This window comes from Salmo trutta, chromosome 2 (assembly GCF_901001165.1).
Source record: "Salmo trutta chromosome 2, fSalTru1.1, whole genome shotgun sequence".
Lineage (NCBI taxonomy): Eukaryota > Metazoa > Chordata > Actinopteri > Salmoniformes > Salmonidae > Salmo > Salmo trutta.
This window is the reverse complement of record NC_042958.1, coordinates 68,072,366-68,092,138: the sequence shown is the minus strand read 5'-3', so window position 1 is coordinate 68,092,138 and position 19,773 is coordinate 68,072,366. Positions and strand designations below refer to the sequence as shown.

Genomic DNA, 19,773 nt, shown 5'->3' with positions numbered 1-19,773 from the left:
CAGATCAATTCAACACTTGCCTATCTGCGAGGCACGCCAGTCCCTGACAGATTGGTGCAATCGAATGTGCAATATGGTGCTTGATGCTGCTGCTGTTAGGGTGCCAATTTGGGGCGCAGCCCCAGAGATGTAAATGAGATACCGGTTCATTGATTAGATAAGAGCTTGTTCAGGAGGGCGTGGTGTTACGAAAATAATGTGCGTCTAGATTAGTGAAAATGAATTTCCTCACTGCTTTTCAATTAGGACAATTGGAGTTGGAATTTAAGTTTACTTTCTGTATTGACTGAATTGAATATCACATTCCTGATCTATTATCCTATACCACAGTAGGTCACTTTTGGATAAAGGACAAAGACATTTCCCCCTTTTGATGGTGATAATCAGTGATGTGGTGGTAAATCTAGATGCCTAAACTGAAAGGAGTTTGTGGTGAATACAGTAATGCTCCCTATACTTGCAATGCATTTTTATGCAAAAGGTGGGTAACCCGTGTAAACTGCGTTTACCCTCCACTACACTACTAGCCCCCCAAAATCCATGCCTTGCGGTTGTGCCCTTTGGCTGAATATAATAATTATAATTTACTTCTGCCGGTCAAATTCGCACTACTCTTTCCTTTCTCTGTGCTCCGGAGCACCTCTCACTGGCACACATCCCAATTCTTATTCGCTAATGCCGATGATCGGGCCCTTCTCACAGCCCTCGGCTCAAAGTTGAGGTGAAGACCGACACATCAGGGATGCAACGGCTTAGTCCTTCTTATTGGATTTAGGAAAGAAAGTACCAGCGGCCACTGCTCTTTCCCATTGCATCGGCTGCTGCTGAAATATTTTTGCAGAGGCGCACTTAGAAGTTAAGAACTGTCCACGTTTACTTTATCTCACACAAAAAGATGAGTAACAAGCCGCAAAATCACTGTCAAATCTTATGTCACATGCGCCCGAATACAGCAGGTGTAGTAGACCTTACAGTGAAATGCTTATTTACAAGCCCTTAACCAACAATGCAGTTTTAAGAAAATACAACAAAAAAGTAAGATGAATAACTATTTAAAGAGCGGCAGTAAATAACAATAGCGGGGCTATATACAGGGGGTACCGGTACAGAGTCAAAATGCGGGGGCACCGGATTCGCGGTAATATGTACATGTAGGTAGTGTTATGAAAGTGACTGCATAGATAAGAGAGTAGCAGCAGTGTTCCGGGGGGGGGGGGGGCAATGCAAATAGTCTGGGTAGCCATTTGATTAGCTGTTCAGGAGTCTTATTGCTTGGTGGTAAAAGCTATTTAGGAGCCTCTTGGACCTAGACTTGGCGCTCCAGTACCGCTTGCCGTGCGGTAGCAGACAGAACAGTCTATGACACGGGTGGCTGGAGTCTTTGACAATTTTTATGGCCTTCCTCTGACACTGTCTGGACACTGTCTGGTATAGAGGTCCTGGATGGCAGGAAGCTTGGCACCGGTGATGTACTGGGCCGTTCGCACTACCCGCTGTAGTGCCTTGCGGTCGGAGGCCGAGCAGTTGCCATACCAGGCAGTGATGCAACCCGTCAGGATGCTCTCGAGAGTGCAGCTGTAGAACCTTTTGAGGATCTGAGGACCCATGCCAAATCTTTTCAGTCTCCTGAGGGGAAATAGGTTTTGTCGTGCCCTCTTCACGACTGTCTTGTTGTGCTTGGACCATGTTAGTTTGTTGGTGATGTGGAACTTGAAGCTCGGTAGAAGCAACATTATGTCCAAAAAAAGTTAGGAACAACTCGAAAAAACGAAATTGCTTGGTTGGTTAAGACAGCAGCCCTCCCCTCCGGCGCCATCGTTAAAAATGTACTATTCCAATAGTATAATAGTTTACCAGCTTATGTGCGAGGAAAAATATTCAGAAATTACATTGCCACGAGCAGCGGAAAGATATTGCGATTAGGTGAAATGTTTCAGTCACACAGTTTGTCACATGAACATCGGGGTTTGCTTTACACTTTTTCGTGGTAGCCACGGGACCAAAACAGTGGCAAAATTGAGCCTTGTGCTTCAACGCCCTAAGTAGTTGTGGAAATTCACCCACTATGTACTTTCAACATCTTCATCATATCGCAGTCTACCCTTTAAAGTCCAGGTAGAAGATGGTGGATGTACAGTGCAGTCGGAAAGTATTCAGACCCCTTGATTTTTTTTCTTGGGATTTTGTTACTTTAGCTTTATTCTAAAATGTATTATTTTATCAATCTACACCCAATACCCCATTACTACAAAGCGAAAACAGGGTTTTAGAAATTCTTGCAAATGTATTACAAATGAAAAACATATCTTATTTACATAAGTATTCAGACTTTTTTCCATGCGACTCGAAATTGAGCTCAGGTGCATTATGTTGCCATAGATCATCATTGAGATGTTTCTACAACTTGATTGGAGTCCACCTGTGGTAAATTCAATTGATTGTAGATGATTTGGAAAGGCACACACCTGTCTATATAAGGTCCCACAGTTGACTGTGCATGTCAGAGCAAAAACCAAGTCATGAGGTCGAAGGAATTGTCCGTAGAGCTCCGAGACAGAATCATGTCGAGGCACAGATCTGGGGAAGGGTACCAAAACATTTCTGCAGCATTGAAGGTCCCCAAGAACACAGTGGCCGCCTCCATTCTTAAATGGAAGAAGTTTGGAACCACCAAAACTCTTCCAAGAGCTGGCTGCCCTGCCAAACTGAGAAATCGGGTGAGAAGGGCCTCGGTCAGGGAGGTGACCAAGAACCTGATGGTCACTCTGACAGAGCTCCAGAGTTCCTCTGTGGAGATGGGAGAACCTTCCAGAAGGACAGCTATCTCTCCAGCACTCTACCAATCAGGCCTTTATGGTAGAGTGGCCAGACGGAAGCCACTCCTCAGTAAAAGGCACATGACAGCCCGCTTGGAGTTTGCCAAAAGGCGCCCAAAGGACTCTCAGACCATGAGAAACAAGATTCTGTGGTCTGATGAAACAAAGACTTAACTCTTTGGCCTGAATGCGAAGTGTCACGTCTGGAGGAAACCTGGCGCCATCTGTACGGTAAGGTGTGGGGATGTAATGCTGTGGGGATGTTTTTCAGCGGCAGGGACTGAGAGACTGGTCAGGATCGAGGGAAAGATGAGTACTGAGAGATCCTTGATGAAACCTGCTCCAGAGTGCTCAGGATGTCCAACTGGGGCGACGGTTCATCTTCCAACAGGACAACGACCCCAAGCACACAGCTAAGAACACAAAGTAGTAGCTTTGGGACAAGTCTCAATGTCCTTGAGTGGCCTAGCCAGAGCCTGGACTTGAACCCAATCGAACATCTCTGGAGAGACCTGAAAATAGCTGTGCACTAACGCTCCCCATCCAATCTGACAGAGCTTGAGAGGATCTACAGAGAAGAATGGGAGAAACTCCCCAAATACAGGTGTGCCAAGCTTGTAGCGTCATACCCAAGAAGACTCTAGGCTGTAATCGCTGCTTCAACAAAGTACTGAGTAAATTGTCTGAATACTGATGTAAATGTGATATTTGTTATTTTTTTTAATTTTTATGATCAACTGTCTTTGTTTTGTCATTATGGGTTATTGTGTGTGGATTGATAGGGGGTTAAAAACTATTTAATTCGTATTAGAATAAGGCCGTAACAATGTGGAAAAAGTGAAGGGGTCTGAATGCTCTGTAGACATGTTATCTAACTTTATTTTTTAAGTGTACAATTTATGCTCCCTGCATATAAAAGCCACAAAGACATTTACATTTTAGTCATTTAGCAGACGTTCTTATCTAGAGCGTCTTATAGGGGGCGGCAGGTTACCTAGTGGTTAGAGCGTTGGGCCAGTAACCAAAAGGTTGCTGGATCGAATCCCCTAGCTGACGAGGTAAAAATCTGTCGCTCTGCCCCTGAACCATGCAGTTAACCCACTGTTCCCCGGTAGGCCGTCATTGTAAATAAGAATTTGTTCTTAACTGACTTGCCTAGTTTAAATTCTTTTATTTTTTAACATTTTTAAATGGGAGCAATTAGGTTTAAGTGCCTTGCTCAAGGGCACATTGACAGATTTTTCACCGCGGGGAATCAAACCAGTGTCCTTGCGGTTACTGACCCAACACTCGTAACCACTAGGCTACCTGCCGAAGATTGATGAAGTGGCCCAAACACATGATTTGTAATTTTGACTCACACGGTGTGCCTACTGTAGTTTAAACATGGTGTAAGCTGGTGCGCACCAAGTTGTACTTTACGTTTTAGTATGGAAAACGGCTGTGAGGATTTTTCTACAGTCACAACATATTGACACAATTACAATCTTTATAGAATAAAAATCTAATCAATTACATATGGAAATACTTATTTGAGTAAACATCAAACCAGCAGCAGATGAAACAGTGAAGTCTCTCTCTCTCCCTCTCTGGTTTTAGCTTGCGGCCACAACTGTCTAGCTGGCTAGCTGTAGGATATTTACCAGCCCATACCAGTGACATGCTTGGTTATGTTGTCGATATGTGGTAGATTTTATTTGTGTACTATCTCACTTATTTTGATAGCGAGAAGGAAACACCCACAAATTAATTCAGAAACGGGCTTTGAGGATAGCTAGCTATACAAACTAACTTTTGCTGATGCCTCTTCAACAAGAAGCAACTGTGACAACCCGTCCCTCCGTATTGATACTTTGCCACAGAAGTTGAATGTTTGCTATTTGACGTAAATGGTCGTTAATATTGTGTGATTTGTGAAATACCCAATGTTGAAAAATTCAATATTGGCGTAATGTTTGGGCAATAGTATGTGGCTTTTGCATTCATTTGTGTAGGCATTCAAGAAGAACTTATTCCAATTACACAGCAATTAAATGTATTTTATCAATGTAAAAATTCAGACAACAGACAAGTTGGTTAGATGAACACTTGTTCATCCCTGTGTGTCTGTGTGACTTTCCGATTTAGATGGAAGCGGGCGGAGAGTCGCTACACCATCGAGCGGGCCTCCATCATCAGCCACTGGAACTGGCTCCAGGCCCACATCTCAGACCTGGAGTACCGTATCCGCCAGCAAACAGACGTCTACCGACAGATCCGTGCCAACAAGGTACAGCACCGCCTCAACATTGGGCTAATTGTGCACGGTTTAACAATATAATAGTAATATGGACATTTCATCCAAAGCGACTTGCAGAAGTGACAGCCTTGTCACTGACATATATTCAAGTATATGTGGCCCATGCAGTAGTCAAACTCACAACCCTGGTGTTGCTTCGACTGTGCTCTAGCCCATTTAGCCATTTGAATGACCGTTTCTGTCCAGACCTGCAGCCACATACATGTGAAAGTGGCCAGTAAAGAGATTTGCATGTGCAATACCACAGATGCCGTGTAGTCTAAATATAGTAGTGCCACTATTCACTATTGTGGTAGTACTAGTACACACATGACCTATACAAACGTCCTGTATACGTTAGGCCGTCTTTTTTTAAGATGAGGTCTTAATTGTCTGGGACAATCAAGTGCAGCTCTTATCACACAAAATATATCCCATTGCAAGTCACATGATACAAATGTAGCAGGTAAATTACACCATCACACACACACACCTTGTGTAGGATGTGGGTTTGTCTCTCGCTTTAGTTGGTAGCCTATACAGTATTATTTCATGTCTGTGGCTGATGTACGGTATTTGATTCCACCCCTCAGGGCTCAGTGGAATTGGGAGGCGTGGCGCCCAGTGCGTTGGTGGTGGGCGGTGCAGGAGTTAAGACTGAGCCTACTCCCCAGGACTGTCAGGTCACCATCACAGAGTCTGGACCCTGGAGAGGCCAGAATGGCAGGCCGGTCAACGGGGTCCTCAACAGGTACACACACACACAGAGAATGCTTAACCTAACTAAAGCATAGATTCTTCAAGTGCATCTATTTGGAGGAAGAACCAATGAAAATAAGGCACGAACTTGCTCTTTTCTCGTGTGTAGTAACAATGATTGATTGGATACGTAATTCATTCACATTGCTGTCTAGTGTCTTTCAGCCTGCCTTTGTAAATTAGTATTGAGGTGGAGGCCTAGAAGGAATGCAATTTGCTTCAACAAATTGATGCCTCCAAGTGCCAATGACTACCCTATTCAAAGAGCACCTTGTATACCAGTCTCCTGAGCTATACAGTTTTTACCCATTTGAGCGCTCTATTCATTGCTTCTTCACTTCAATGGGTCTTGTCTCTCCCTCTCCAGGGTGTCAGAGAGTAACACCAAACACCAACCCAGCCCCAATGACAGCACCTGTGTGGCCGCCCGCATGCGCCCCTTACTCAACTGCAGACGACGGAGACTTGTACAGCCTAACACAGTACCTAACCTCAATGGCAAGGTATGTTTCTGCGTGTGCACTTGCAGATGCATGTAGATCCATAGTATGCTTTCCTCCTGCCCAGCACTAAAACTAACTTTTTCCAGTGTTTTGTTATTTATCCTACTTGTGCTCGTGGATTACATCGGACTGTATTGTGTTATCGATTCTAATGTGTGTTTGAGTGGGCTATAAACCTAGGATAATAAGTTCTGAAGGACTAATGGTTATATCAAAACCAATTCGTTCCCATATTTTTCCCAGACATGCCGCTATGCGAATGTTATGTCATTAGTGTCCTTACCCATAGTCCATATTGTTAAAAAAAAAACAAGCAGTGATCTACCTACAGTGCATTCGGAAAGTATTCAGACCCCTTTATTTTTCCCACATTTTGTAACAGCCTTATTCTAAAATGGATTAAATCGTTTTTCCCCTCATAAATCTACACACAATACCCCATAATGACAAAGTAAAAACAATTTTATAGAAATGTTTGCAAATTTACTGCAAATAAAAAAAACTCACATTCAGACCCTTTACTCAGTACTTTGTTGAAGCACATTTGGCAGCGATTACAGTGTCGAGTTTTCTTGGGTATGACGCTACAAGCATGGCAAACCTGTATTTGGGGAGTTTGTCCCATTCTTCTCTGTCAATCCTCTGAAGCTATCAGGTTGGATTGGGAGCGTCGCTGCACAGCTGTTTTCAGGTCTCTCCAGAGATGTTCGATCGGGTTTAAGGCCGGGCTCTGACTGGGCCACGCAAGGACATTGAGACTTGTCCCAAAGCCATTCCTGCGTTGTCTTGCTTCGGGCCATTGTCCTGTTGGAAGGTGAACCTTCGCCCTAGTCTGAGAACCTGCTGCAGAGTGTTCAGGACTTCATCAAGGATCTCTTTGTACTTTTCTCTGTTCATCTTTCCCCCGATCCTGACTAGTCTCCCAGTCCCTGCCCCTGAAAAAAATCCCCACAGCATGACGCTGCCACCACCATGCTTCACTGTGGGGATGGTATTGGCCAGGTTATGAGCAGTGCCTGGTTTTCTCCAGACGTGACGCTTGGCATTCAGGCCAAATAGTTCAATCTTGGTTTCATCAGACCAGATAATCTTGTTTCTCATGGTCTTGAGAGTCCTTTAGGTGCCTTTTGGCAAATTCCAAGCGGGCTGTCATGTGCCTTTTACTGAGGAGTGGCTTCTGTCTGGCCACTACCATGAAGGCCTGATTGGTGGAGTGCTGCAGAGATGATTGTCCTTCTGGAAGGTTCTCCCATCTCCACAGAGGAATTCTGGAGCTTTGTAAGTGACCATTGGATTCTTGGTCACCTCCCTGACCAAGGCCCTTCTCCCCCGATTGCTCAACATCCAGGAAGAGTTCTTCCATATAAAAATGGAGGCCACTGTGTTCTTGGGGACCTTCAATGCTGCATAAATGTTTTAGTAGCCTTCCCCAGATCTGTGCCTCGACACAATCCTGTTTCAGAGCACTACTGACAATTTCTTCGACCTCATGGCCTGGTTTTTGCTCTGAAATGCATTTAGGGGTATTGTGTGTAGATTGAGGGGGGTAAATTTTATTGATTTTAGAATAAGGCTTTGACCTAACAAAATATTGGGCGTCTGAATACTTTCCGAATGCACTGTATGGAGAGGTGTTGCCTTTCCGTAACATGTCCAGTCAATTGAATTTACCACAGGTGTACTCCGATGAAGTTGTAGAAGCATCTCAATGGAAACAAGATGCACCTGAGCTCAATTTCAAGTCTCATAGCAAAAGGTCTGAATACTTATGTACATTTCTGATTTAAATTCTTTATAAATTTGCAAAAATGCCTAAGTATGTTTTCGCTTCGTCATCGGGTATTGTGTGTAGATTGAGGGACATGTTTTATTTAATCCACTTTAGAATAAGCCTGTAATGTAACAAAATGTGGGAAAAGGGAAGGGGTCTGAATACTTTCGAAATGCACTGTACCTGTACCTTCAGAAAGTATTCATACCCATTGACTTATTTCACATTTCGTTACAGCCTGAATGCAATTATTATAATTTAAATCCCCCCTTCTACACACATTACCCCATAATGACAAAGTGAAAACATGTTTTTAGAATTGTTTGCAAATGTATTGAAAATGAAATGCATGAATATCTCATTTACATAAGTATTCACACCCGAGTCAATAATTTGTGGAAGCACCAACAGTCTCTACTGCACTTTACCGATCTGGGCTTTATGGGAGAGTGGCCAGACGGAGACCACTCCTGAGAAAAAGGCACGTGATAGCACGCCTAGAGTTTGCAAGAAGGCACTTGATAGACTCCGAGCACAAGGCAGAACATTCAGTGGTGTGTTTGTTGGGTTTAGCACTAGAAAGTACTTTCATTGTACGTGCAACTTTTAGTGGTTTTTTTTTACCCCTTTTTTTTCTCTTCCCAATTTCGTGGTATCCGATTGGTAGTTAGTCTTGTCTCGTCGCTGCGAATCCCGTACGGACTTGGGAGAGGCGAAGGTCGAGAGCTATGCGTCCTCCGAAACAACACAACACAAGCCGCACTGCTTCTTGACACGATGCCTGCTTAACCCGGAAGCCAACCACACCAATGTGTCGGAGGAAACACTGTACACCTGGCGACCGTGTCAGCGTGCATGCGCCCGCGCCGCCACAGGAGTCACTAGAGTGCGATAGGACAAGGACATCCCTGCCAGCCAAACCCTCCCCTAACCCGGATGACGCTGGGCCAATTGTGTGCCGCCCCTTGGGTCTCCCGGTCGCGGCCGGCTGCGACAGAGCCTGGACTCGAACCTGGATCTCTAGTTGCACAGCTAGCAACTGCGATGCAGTCCTTAGACCACTGCGCCACTCGGGAGGCCATGTTCTTATGCACATTACATTTAACACTTGAAAATATATATAAACAATTATTTTTGACGTTAACGAACGATTCACTTCGCCATTGTATTACTTGGTATTCGGTTCAATCACAGTGAATCAAATCAAAAAAATGTGAATCGCGAACAGTAATTTTAAGAAAACATATTTGTAGCCTTTTAGATTATGTGGCTTCAAAATTCAAAAGGAACTTGCACAAACCCGCCCACTGATCTTGATAGTATCACCGATCTTTAATAAGCTTTATGTATCGGCCTCAAGGGCCTTCTTCAGAGCTTTTTAAAAATACATTATTAGCACCCTTATGTAGAACTAGCCCCACCCACATCCGTTCAATGCATCGAATGGGGTCGGAGTCGAAGGAAAAACAAAGTGCTACCAAATATAAAAATACGCATTTCATAAATATTCGAATAAAGTGTGTACATAAAACGTATTAAACGTCTGTAAAACCACAATGAGGACATCGACCTACCAAGCAAGTTTTCATAAATCATTGGGTACAGCGCAAGAAAACTGTCAGTGTAATCTGAAATAGGTGCATAATTCATGTTCAAATTTACAACATAACATACATAGGCATTTCATCATTATGACCTTTTAGGAAATAATGTCTGGAGGGTGAAAATCCCGAAACATTATCTTTTGCTCAGAGTATTATTATCACCTCCCCTGTCTGACATCTTGACTTCCTCTATACCACAAAATCTAAAGGTAGAAATGTCATGTTTTAGGTCATTAAAATGTACTGCTACTGGATAATCCCTGTCGTTTCTCCTGATTTAACTTTTATGTTCACTGATTCTATGTTTGAGAGAACGAGACGTTTTACCTACATAGCACAGCCCACATGGACATTTAATAATATAGATAACATGGGTGGTGGAGCACGTAATAATGTCGCACCGTTTTCCTGTATGTGGGTGGCAGAAGTATTCATACTTCATCGTGTTGTTGCACTGTGCGCAACCTCTACATTTATAGCTACCATTTGGAAGAGGGTGTAAAAGAGCCTGGCTGATTTTTATTTTGTGGCTGGCAGTTGGCATGGACCAATTTATCGCGTAAATTGCGACGACCTATATACAATAAGTGGTGGATTCTTAAATTCAGCAGGCAAAGCTGGGTCCGATGATAAAACATGCCAGTGTTTCTTGACAGCATCTCCCACTTTTCACGAGTTCAAAGTATATGCGGTTGTGAACATTGGTGTTCTTTAGCCCCGGGTGGGTCTTTTTTGTAGCAGTTCTTCTCGTGTTTTCCCCAATGCCAAATTAAGAGCTTCATCCACACATTGTGGAGAATAGATAGTCCTCTGTGGAGTGGCATGTACGGCGCAGTCTGAAAAACTGGCTTTTTGGAAGTCTTCTTTTTAATGGCTCAGGGTGGAAGCTGTAATGGAGTATTTCTGTCTTTTCTATAGTGTTGTAAACAGGGTTCCATTTGATTTCTCAATCCACATATCGAGGTAATGAACACATTTTGTCACATTCAATAGTTAATTTGTGATTGGGGGTCAATGTCATTGAGTAATGCCATAAAGTCTGACGGCTCTTTTCCCATTCCTCCTCAAAAATTGATTTTTGTTTACATTATTAACACAATGTTCTTCAAAAAGGCCCACATAAAGGTTATCATAGCTCGGAGTGAATGTGGAGTCCATCGATGTTCCATTTGTTTGGAGGTAGTATTCATCATCAACCTGAAGTAGTTACACGTCAAAACATATTCAGCCAGCTCCAGAATAAAGTTTGTTGGTGGGTATTCGTTAGTATCTCTGTCTCTCAAATAGTGAGCTAAAGCTGGGATATCGACTCTCGACATCTAATGTGACCAAAATAGTCTTCAGTTAAACTCGTTATTGGTGAGATCTTGTTTATGAAGTCTATAGAGTCTTTCACATATGATGGCAATGCTTGCACATGAGTTTTAAGAGTTTACAAAGTTTGACAATGGCTCTAGCATTGAGCCTATTCCTGCAACCACTGGTCTGCCTGGATAATTGCCTTGTTGTGTTTTTTAGGTTTGTGTAATTTCGGCAAAATGTACAGGCATGGACGTATGGTGCATTTGCAGCAAAGGTATTCAGGTTTTGAGAAGGTCATTTAATAGAGCTTGCTCCAGATTAGACCATATATCCCATGTGGGATCAACACTGTTTTCTATAGAAGCATTCATTACTGAGTTGTCTCTGAATGTCTTCTTTGTATTTTTTATAGTCTAAAAAGACCGCAGCACCCCCCTTGTCTGCAGGTTTAATAACCAAAGATGAATCGTTCGTTAAGTGCCTGTTCTGTTCTAGTGAGGTTCTTCTGAATGTGGTTTGTTTTTCTCGTGTATATACTGACATGGCTTCTTGTTCGACTAACCTACAATGGGTATTAATTGAGGAGTTGTTAACCATAGGACAGAATTTGCTTTTGGGCTTAAAATGGGTACCAGATGGGTTTCTAGGACCAAAACAGTGTTTTGAAAACATGTGCTTAACTTTAATCTTGCAAAATAATTTAAACAGATCTACTTTCGTATCGAATGATACGTCTGTACATGTAGGTACAAAAGAGAGGCCCTTAGATAAGACTGACTTGAGTGCCAGTAAGGTCTTTTTTAGAGAGGTTAATTACCGCGTGCTACTGGAGCTCTGTGTCCACGGCCTGTGTTCCTGGTCCCATCTTTGACCGCTTGTCTCCTACGTCATTTATTTTCTTTCGTGGAGCCTTGTGCTGCTTTCGGGCTAAAAAAAACAGTCTGTGTGTGATGGTAGCTGGAGTCGCTGTCTGTAGGGAATTCGCTCTCAGCGGATGCCTCTGTCGTCTTGTTTTGTATTTACTTCCAGTTGATTTGGGCATCCAATTTATGGGACATTGCAACTCTATATGCTAGTCAGCCTGCAAATTACGACAACTAGAAAAGGTGCACTTTCAGAAGAGAATTTGGGGGCTTGCTTCAGCTGAATAAAAAGATTTGTGGCCTACCATAGCCATTTGATATAGTGAATGAGCAAATTATTTCAAAAGGCATAAAATGTATTTGGTAGCAATGTTATACATGAAGTGGGGTCAACCATCCTCCAGAAGAGATAATGTGTGTGCAGGCTTTTATTCTAGTCCCCCTCTAACAAACCAAATGTTTTAAATTAGCTGCTCAACCGGAACTTGATTAACTGGCTGAATCAAAAGCCTGCACACCGAGTACATCTCCAGACTGAGGGTTGACCATGTGTTTTATACAGTTGCTTAACATGTATTCTACTTTGTGTGAGGGGGGTGGGGGTGTAAGATCCTTGCACAATGACAGGAGATGGTGTATGGGATCAGAGAGCAGCCTCCCAGTGTCTATCACGTTACGCTTACTTTTTAAATCTACATAGATACGCCGCCAGTTGTTGGTCATGGATATTTGGTGAAAAGTCATGGAATTCCATCTGTCAAAATGTGTATGAATCCTTAAGTCACCTTCACTGTATTTTCCCGCTAGTCACAGTCAAGCCCTCAATGAGTTGAATCTGGTGAGTTTGTCCGGGGCAACAACAAATGTGTGCTGTTGGCAGTACTCGAGGACTGGAGTTGAAAAACACTGCTCTAAATCATACTAGACATCATAATATTGCATAATATGACACATTAGTTTTAAGTACAACTATTGTGACCCATGGGATTAAATGGGTTAGTAAACAAGTGACTTTTTGTTTGTCCCTTCCCAGGTCCCGAGAACCAGCGCAATCCTGTGCAGCTGCAGGGTCAACCCCTCCTCCTGTGTAACATGCGGGGGTCGCCCCAGCGCACCCAGAGAAGACCCCCAGTACGAGCTTCCCTCCCTGGAGCGCTTGTCCCACCTGGACCCGGGCGTCCACCCCATCCTCTCCCTCCCTGACGGTAAGGAGCATAGAACCAGATTCTAATTGTATTATTTTTCGATGAGCCAGGAGCCAACCCAGTACGGACTGATACCATACACTCCATATATCTCTGTGCCCCTGCTTTGCCTGTTACGAAACAGTGGTGTGGGCGTATACTGGTCAAAAGACTAATTATATAATAAAAGTCAATTTTGTCCATTGCGTTACCACTATTCCTGATATTTTTGTTGTTAGCTAGCCGCGATTGTTAGCAGCTAAGCAAGCTAGCCGCCTGCTGCTACCTATATCAGTCAATACGGTTTACTAGATTTAATCTCGACATCCAGCTTTTTGCTACAAACCACAGGATTTTAAATCAAATGGAATGGCGAGATGGTTGTTGTGTGGAGGATATGCTTTGACTTGCTTTCTTGTTGGCTAACGAAGTTAGCTAGCATGCTAGATACCACAGCTAACAGCTTCTAAACAGCCAAAATGCCAACTCTTATAAGCTACATTTGAAATAGTGACTGGCGAGATAGTTGTTGTATAGGCATTGTCCTTTTTGCTAACACCAAGCGTCGATTGCTCGGTTGCTAGCTAGCTTGTGTGCAGTGTGCACACCTGAGCTTGTCTCCTTCAACCCACCAGAGAATTTAAAGTAAAAATGTAAACCTGCTGTAAATTTGCTTAATACTGGTCTTCAACAAATCAGACTAGCCTCGCTTGACCAAAGAGCATCATGTTGCAAGCAAATTTCAAGCATTAAAAACAATGGGGTCAACATCATTTGGGTACGAGTTTTTAGAATGAACTTTTACATTTTTTTGATTTTTCAGTTATTTTAAGCCTTCCAAAGGCCTCAGTGGCTTTTGGTTTTTTTAACATGACATTTAGGCTCATTTGCGTCAACCCTGACAATGTGCTTCTGAGCTAGTCTAGTTTGTTTACCTGCCAACCCACAGAAAAAGGAGAAAAGGTGAGGGAGCTTCAGCTAAAAACTGTAAATAAATGTGGATTTCTCTCTAGCTAACCTGGCTGACTGTGGGGCTAAGCAATTCACTTATTTACAATTTGTTAGCTACTATAACATTCTCTCTAAAATGCTCTCGTAATGTTGCTTAATGGCTCCTAACAAGGTGACTCCAGTAATGTAAACATATTGGTTTGTGACGTAACCACCTTTATAGTAGTTCAGACTAGTTGACTGCCATTCCAGAAGCACCTTTTCACTTCCCTACTGTACACTTTATCACCATGGAGTGTGTGAAACAGCCTGTTTTCTTTAAACCCCTCTTCCCTCCATTCCTCCACCCACCTTGTCCCTTTTCCTTCTCTCATCTGCACCGACCACATCTTCTTGTGGATAAAACTAAGTCCGTGTTTCTCTCCTTAGATGTGTGTATGAGCCTGCGGCTGCAGCAGGTGATGAAGAGCCACTGGCAGGGCAAGGCCCCCGAGAGGACCAAGCCCCTCAAGAAGCTCTCGCTCAAACACAAGCTCTCCTCCAAAGACAAGCACATCAAGCTGGCCAACTCGCTCATGGCACACAGTGAGTATATGTGGGCAGGACCACACACACGCATATGAAGCAATCCAATACACACCTAGTGTAGTCATACACACCTACTTATATACACAACCTTTGGAAAGCAGTCCACAGTCAGGGAGTACACATGACCCCTTGTGGACACAAAAGATACACACCAACTCGCACCCAATGGAGATAAACACAGCCTTTGGAAATCAACTTGTCAGCCGTTAGCGAGTGTAGCACTCTCCCATTTTTTTATATTTATTTTACCAGGAAGTCTCGACACACACATACCACCCTAGCTGTGTAGAATGAAAAATCCCCTGACCAGTGTCTCTCCCCTTCCCCCCCCACAGGACTGTCTCACTATAAGAGCCGGGCTGAGAAGCTGCAGCGGCGACAACACCACCACTTGGATGGCAACGGTGGGGTGCTAAGCGCCGCCAGGCTGGAGGGCCAGGCCCTCTGTAAGGCCGAGCGGCTTCTGCATGGCCTCCCCTCACCCTCCACAGGGCCCTATGACCGGAGCTACAGTCGCAAGAGGCCCCGCGAGCACTTGCTGGACAGGACCCACGGCTGTGAGTTTACCGCACCACTTGAGAGAATCAGACCTGGGTCAAATACTACCAATAGTTGAGCTGTGTTTGATCAGTTTACCAGGTGCAATGGAATCAATGGACTAGTTCCAAAAGTGCAAATCCCAAGCTAAATCGAGCTACTCTCATGTACTTTTGAGTACTTGAAAGCGTCATTTGACATGCTATCCATTTAGAATGCAAAAGATGTGAGTCATAACAATCATGACTAGTTGTTAATCTCTCTTTTCCCCTTTCTCTTCCAGCCACCCCAAAGCTCTTCCTGGACTCGGGCAGCCCTTGCTCGTCCTTGGCCAGCCTGCACTCGTCTCTCCACAGCCCCTCGCTGACCCGCCAGCTGTCCACTTCCTCGGAGAGCTCCACCCCCATTGGCCCCAACAGTCTCAGCTTCTCCAACACACCCGTAAGCTCAGCACAGCTTTTATTGACTGTGTGTGTGGTCTAGGTGGATCATGAATGTGACAGCACGGGTTCTGTTCAGAAAGGTGCAATGTTACAAAACGTTCAGATAAAATATGATTTTTGTATAACGTGACTTTTGGTCATGTAGAATTGAGCATCATATCAGCTCTGTTACTTCCATTTCTATCTGTGCTGTTCTGAACGTTTCCCCTCACTAAATACGCCCCATACCTGTTCGTAATTAACTGGATAAATAGCTGTATGAATAAAGGTTATATTACAAAAAAACTCTGCGCCCCCTCAGCAGCCCATCCGGAGGAGGCGAGGCGAGAGCTCCTTTGACATCAACAACATTGTGATCCCCATGTCGGTGGCGGCCACCACGCGCGTAGAGAAACTACAATACAAAGAGATTGTCACCCCCAACTGGCGGGAAGTTGACATTTTCTCCCAGCCCATGGCAGAAGAGGAGAACGACACAGAGGTAAGATGTTGCTTCATTCCTAAGCTCTGCTTTGGGAACTGCCATGTATTTTGAATGACCAATTTTTTACTTTGCTTCGTTCTTTTAACTCAGTAGAGATACTCTGAATGATCGGCTATGAAAAGCCAACTGACATTTACTCCTGAGGTGCTGACCTGTTACACTCTCGACAACTACTGTGATTATTATTATTATTTGACCATGCTGGTCATCTATGAACATTTGAACATCTTGGCCATGTTCTGTTATAATCTCCACCCGGCACAGCCAGAAGAGGACTGGCCACCCCTCATAGCCTGGTTCCTCTCTAGGTTTCTTCCTAGGTTCTGGCCTTTCTAGGGAGTTTTTCCTAGCCACTGTGCTTCTACACCTTTATTGCTTGCTGTTTGGGGTTTAAGGCTGGGTTTCTGTACAGCGCTTTGTGACATCAGCTGATGTAAGAAGGGCTTTCTAAATACATTTGATTGATTTATGGATCAAGGAGTCCTATCTTAATAACACATTTCTGTGTGTGTAGATGGAGGACCTCTCTGACACGGCCTTCTCCCAGCTCCACCAGCCATGCCAGGATCAGGAGCGTTCCCGCTGGACCTGGATGGCCCTGGCCCCCGCCAAGAGGAGGGGCAGCAGGTCAGTAGGGTGCGCCTATAGTACACTCATACACAGCACAGTACCTCATCACCACTGCCATACGCTCAGTTGAGATAAATGTGCTCTACTTACTACACCTGTGACCTATTTGATCAATGTCAACACATTTGGTAGGAAATATTTCAGTGGGGTCTTTGCACATTGTCAATATGCCCTGAGTGTACAAAACATTAGGAACACCTGCTCTTTCCATGAGACTGACCAGGTAAATCCAGGTGACTGCTATGATCCCTTATTGATGTCACCTGTTAAATCCACCTATCAGTGGAGATGAAGGGGAGGGGACAGGTTAAAGAATTTTTAAGCCTTCATATAATTGCGACACGGTTTGAGTGTGTAGAAATGCAACGCTGCTGGGGTTTTCAAGCTCAACGAGTTCCCGTGTGTATCAAGAATGGTCCACCACCCAAAGGACATCCAGCCAACTTGACACAACTGCGGGAAGCATTGGAGTCAACATGGGCCAGCATCCCTGTGGAACGCTTTTGACACCTTGTATTGTCCATGCCCCGACAAACTGAGGCTGTTCTGAATCCAAAATGGGGTGGATCTCAATATTAGGAAAGTGTTCCTAATGTTTTGTACACATCCATATACTTATACATCCAAAGGCTTAAATATTTTCCTTACAAGATTGTTTTCCACTAAAAGTTATGATCACTTGATAAATGATAAGGACAGGGCTCTCTAAAGAAGTGGTAGGTAGTAACAGGGAAGTTAAGTTTGGTCTCCATTTGTGGCACATTTCCTGTGTTCTACGGTCCACTCATACCACAGTCGTCCCTCAGGTCGTACAAGTCCATGGATGGCAGGACCACACCGCTGCTGTGCAGCACCAACCCGCCCACTCCCCAGCCGGCGTCCCCTGACCCTGGACACTGCCCCCTGCTGCACGACTACAGCCACGTGGCGTCGCCCATAAGTCCGGACGCCACCTCCAACCCCCACACGCCGTGCTCACGCGACTCCCACCGCCTGCTGTCCAGTGAGGACACGCGCTGCTCCACACCCGACTTCACCTTTGAGGAGAGGGTGAGGATGAACGTAACAACAGACACATGCACACATGAAGAATAACAGAGACTGGTCTTCGAGTCACTGTGCCCAGTAGTTTTTATGTTGTGATGATGACATATTCAGACATGGGAAAGCAGTCACAAGTTATTGCAGTTATATTGACCCTAGAGGACTAGGACGTTTCTGTACATTCTGAGTTCTCATTTGGTGAATGTTGGAACGTGAAAAATGAGAAGTAACAATTTTTTTGTCAATTTGCATCATTAGTTTAACTTGATTAACAAATTGTTGATTTGATGGTATTCAGTTGTACTTAAATTGACCCAAGGATTTCCCCGAACAGACGGTGGCCCCGTGGGAGCATCGAAACTTCCCCCTGCCAGAGGACCCCGCTCCGGAGCCCGAGGTGGAGGGCGAAGATGAGATGAGGCGGTCGCGAATGCGCAGCGTCTCGTGTTGCCCGTCGACAGGCTATGACACAGACAGCCCCTTGCCTTGTGATGACGACGCCCCCAAACAGAAGGGCCATGCCCACCAATGAATGACTGACAGGCCGAGGTCCTCCTCAACCCCTACACCTCTCTGGCATTAACAAGCAGAACCTCAAACTGAGAAAAAAGGCTATTTAAAAGGGTTCCTGTTTGATATTCAAACACCAGTCTAATACTATTTCACAGTTTTTAGTGAATATTATATGGAAGATGGAAGCCTTTCCCTACACTCTTGATGTTACAAAAATTATTTCTGTTGTAGTCTAAAACTATGTACATGGGGCTTAGTGGTGTTCCATATGTGGCGTGTACACTTGTAGCGCACTATGTAGCTGACTCCTCAAAGTATGGCCAAAGGGTGTTTTTCTATTGACTAGTTTGCTTGTATTTCCCATGTACATTTTCTAGTGGTGTGACAAATAACAAAAAAAAAAAATTCCTCATACTCCCCAATTAACAGGTACATTTGGGATGTTTTGTGTCCTTTTTTTTCTCTAGGGATGGGGGGGGGGGCATTAGAAATCGTGGAGCACATCTTTCATTGCCAAGTAGTTTTGTTGGGTTGCATGTCTTTTTGTTTGTCATTCCTTTCCTGACACTTTTACATTTTTTGTTGTATCGTCTGTTCAATGAAGTCTCTTTCTTTTTGTGTTTTGGACAGTAATCATTCCTTTAGAAAATCTCTTTGCAGAGCACCCAGCACCTCTGATCCCACCGAGCTCTCGCTGTCTTGTTTGCGGGAGTGACTGCGGTAGAGAGGAACCTGGGTGTCCTAAGCACTTGTCCAACCTACAGGGAGCACTACTGCATGCTAAACCATGCTAATGCTAATCAAATCACCAGAGCACATAATAGAACAGGAACTTGCCACACAGGGAAAGGAAGTGGATGATGATCGGGGATGACCCTACCATCGGTTTAGTTTACTTTCCCCTTTCCTCAAATTATTATTGGTGTAGTATTATGTCAACATAGTCAAATTTATTTCAAATGGTAAAATCACACAGCTAATAGCTTTTTCATTTTGTTTTCCGGACATTGGTATGAGGCTACATGCTGGTGAATTATTGGACAATGTTTTGTTAATGTTGATAATTAAGTTGTTTCTGGTTCAACTTGACAAGAAAAAGTGTGTTCTCTAGTTTCATATGTAGCAGCTCTTTGCTAGAAGCAACCCAGACCTCAGGTTTTACAGTTAAGGGAATATTTCTAATGCTGAGAAAATATTTGCCCCCCCCCCCAAGATCGATCCGATCTAAAGAGACTACTCTGTTGCAGAATAATGCTTTTTTTGTGTTGCCACCCCACAATGTCATAACCACACCACCATTTCCCCTCGTAACTAATTGCTATGCAAAATCTATGGTTGTATAATTTTACACCTCTTTTTACGCCACAGTCCTTCCATCCCTGTACTTTGTTTTGTAGTTTAAGCAAGATGTAAATGTACTGGTCCAATTGTTGCAGCAGTTAACCTAATCAAAAGCAGAATTGTTTTTGTAAATAGTACCATTAAAACATTTGTTAAACTTGG

General features: G+C 43.9%; 1 protein-coding gene across 5 annotated transcripts in view; it reads left to right on the top strand.

The window, feature by feature from the left end:
- Positions 1-19,773, top strand: part of kansl1a (KAT8 regulatory NSL complex subunit 1a) — a 57,038-nt gene extending 37,265 nt beyond the window's left edge. For 4 of the 5 annotated variants that reach the window (XM_029712523.1, XM_029712525.1, XM_029712524.1 and 1 more), the window contains 11 exons: positions 4,944-5,085; positions 5,688-5,845; positions 6,221-6,356; positions 12,930-13,101; positions 14,461-14,616; positions 14,955-15,176; positions 15,440-15,597; positions 15,901-16,080; positions 16,598-16,710; positions 17,520-17,763; positions 18,092-19,773. In XM_029712523.1, the coding sequence (XP_029568383.1) occupies positions 4,944-5,085; positions 5,688-5,845; positions 6,221-6,356; positions 12,930-13,101; positions 14,461-14,616; positions 14,955-15,176; positions 15,440-15,597; positions 15,901-16,080; positions 16,598-16,710; positions 17,520-17,763; positions 18,092-18,289 (1,879 nt within the window). In that variant the 3' untranslated portion in view covers positions 18,290-19,773. The remainder of the gene's footprint in view (positions 1-4,943; positions 5,086-5,687; positions 5,846-6,220; positions 6,357-12,929; positions 13,102-14,460; positions 14,617-14,954; positions 15,177-15,439; positions 15,598-15,900; positions 16,081-16,597; positions 16,711-17,519; positions 17,764-18,091) is intronic. The other variant, XM_029712527.1, reaches the window with a different exon arrangement.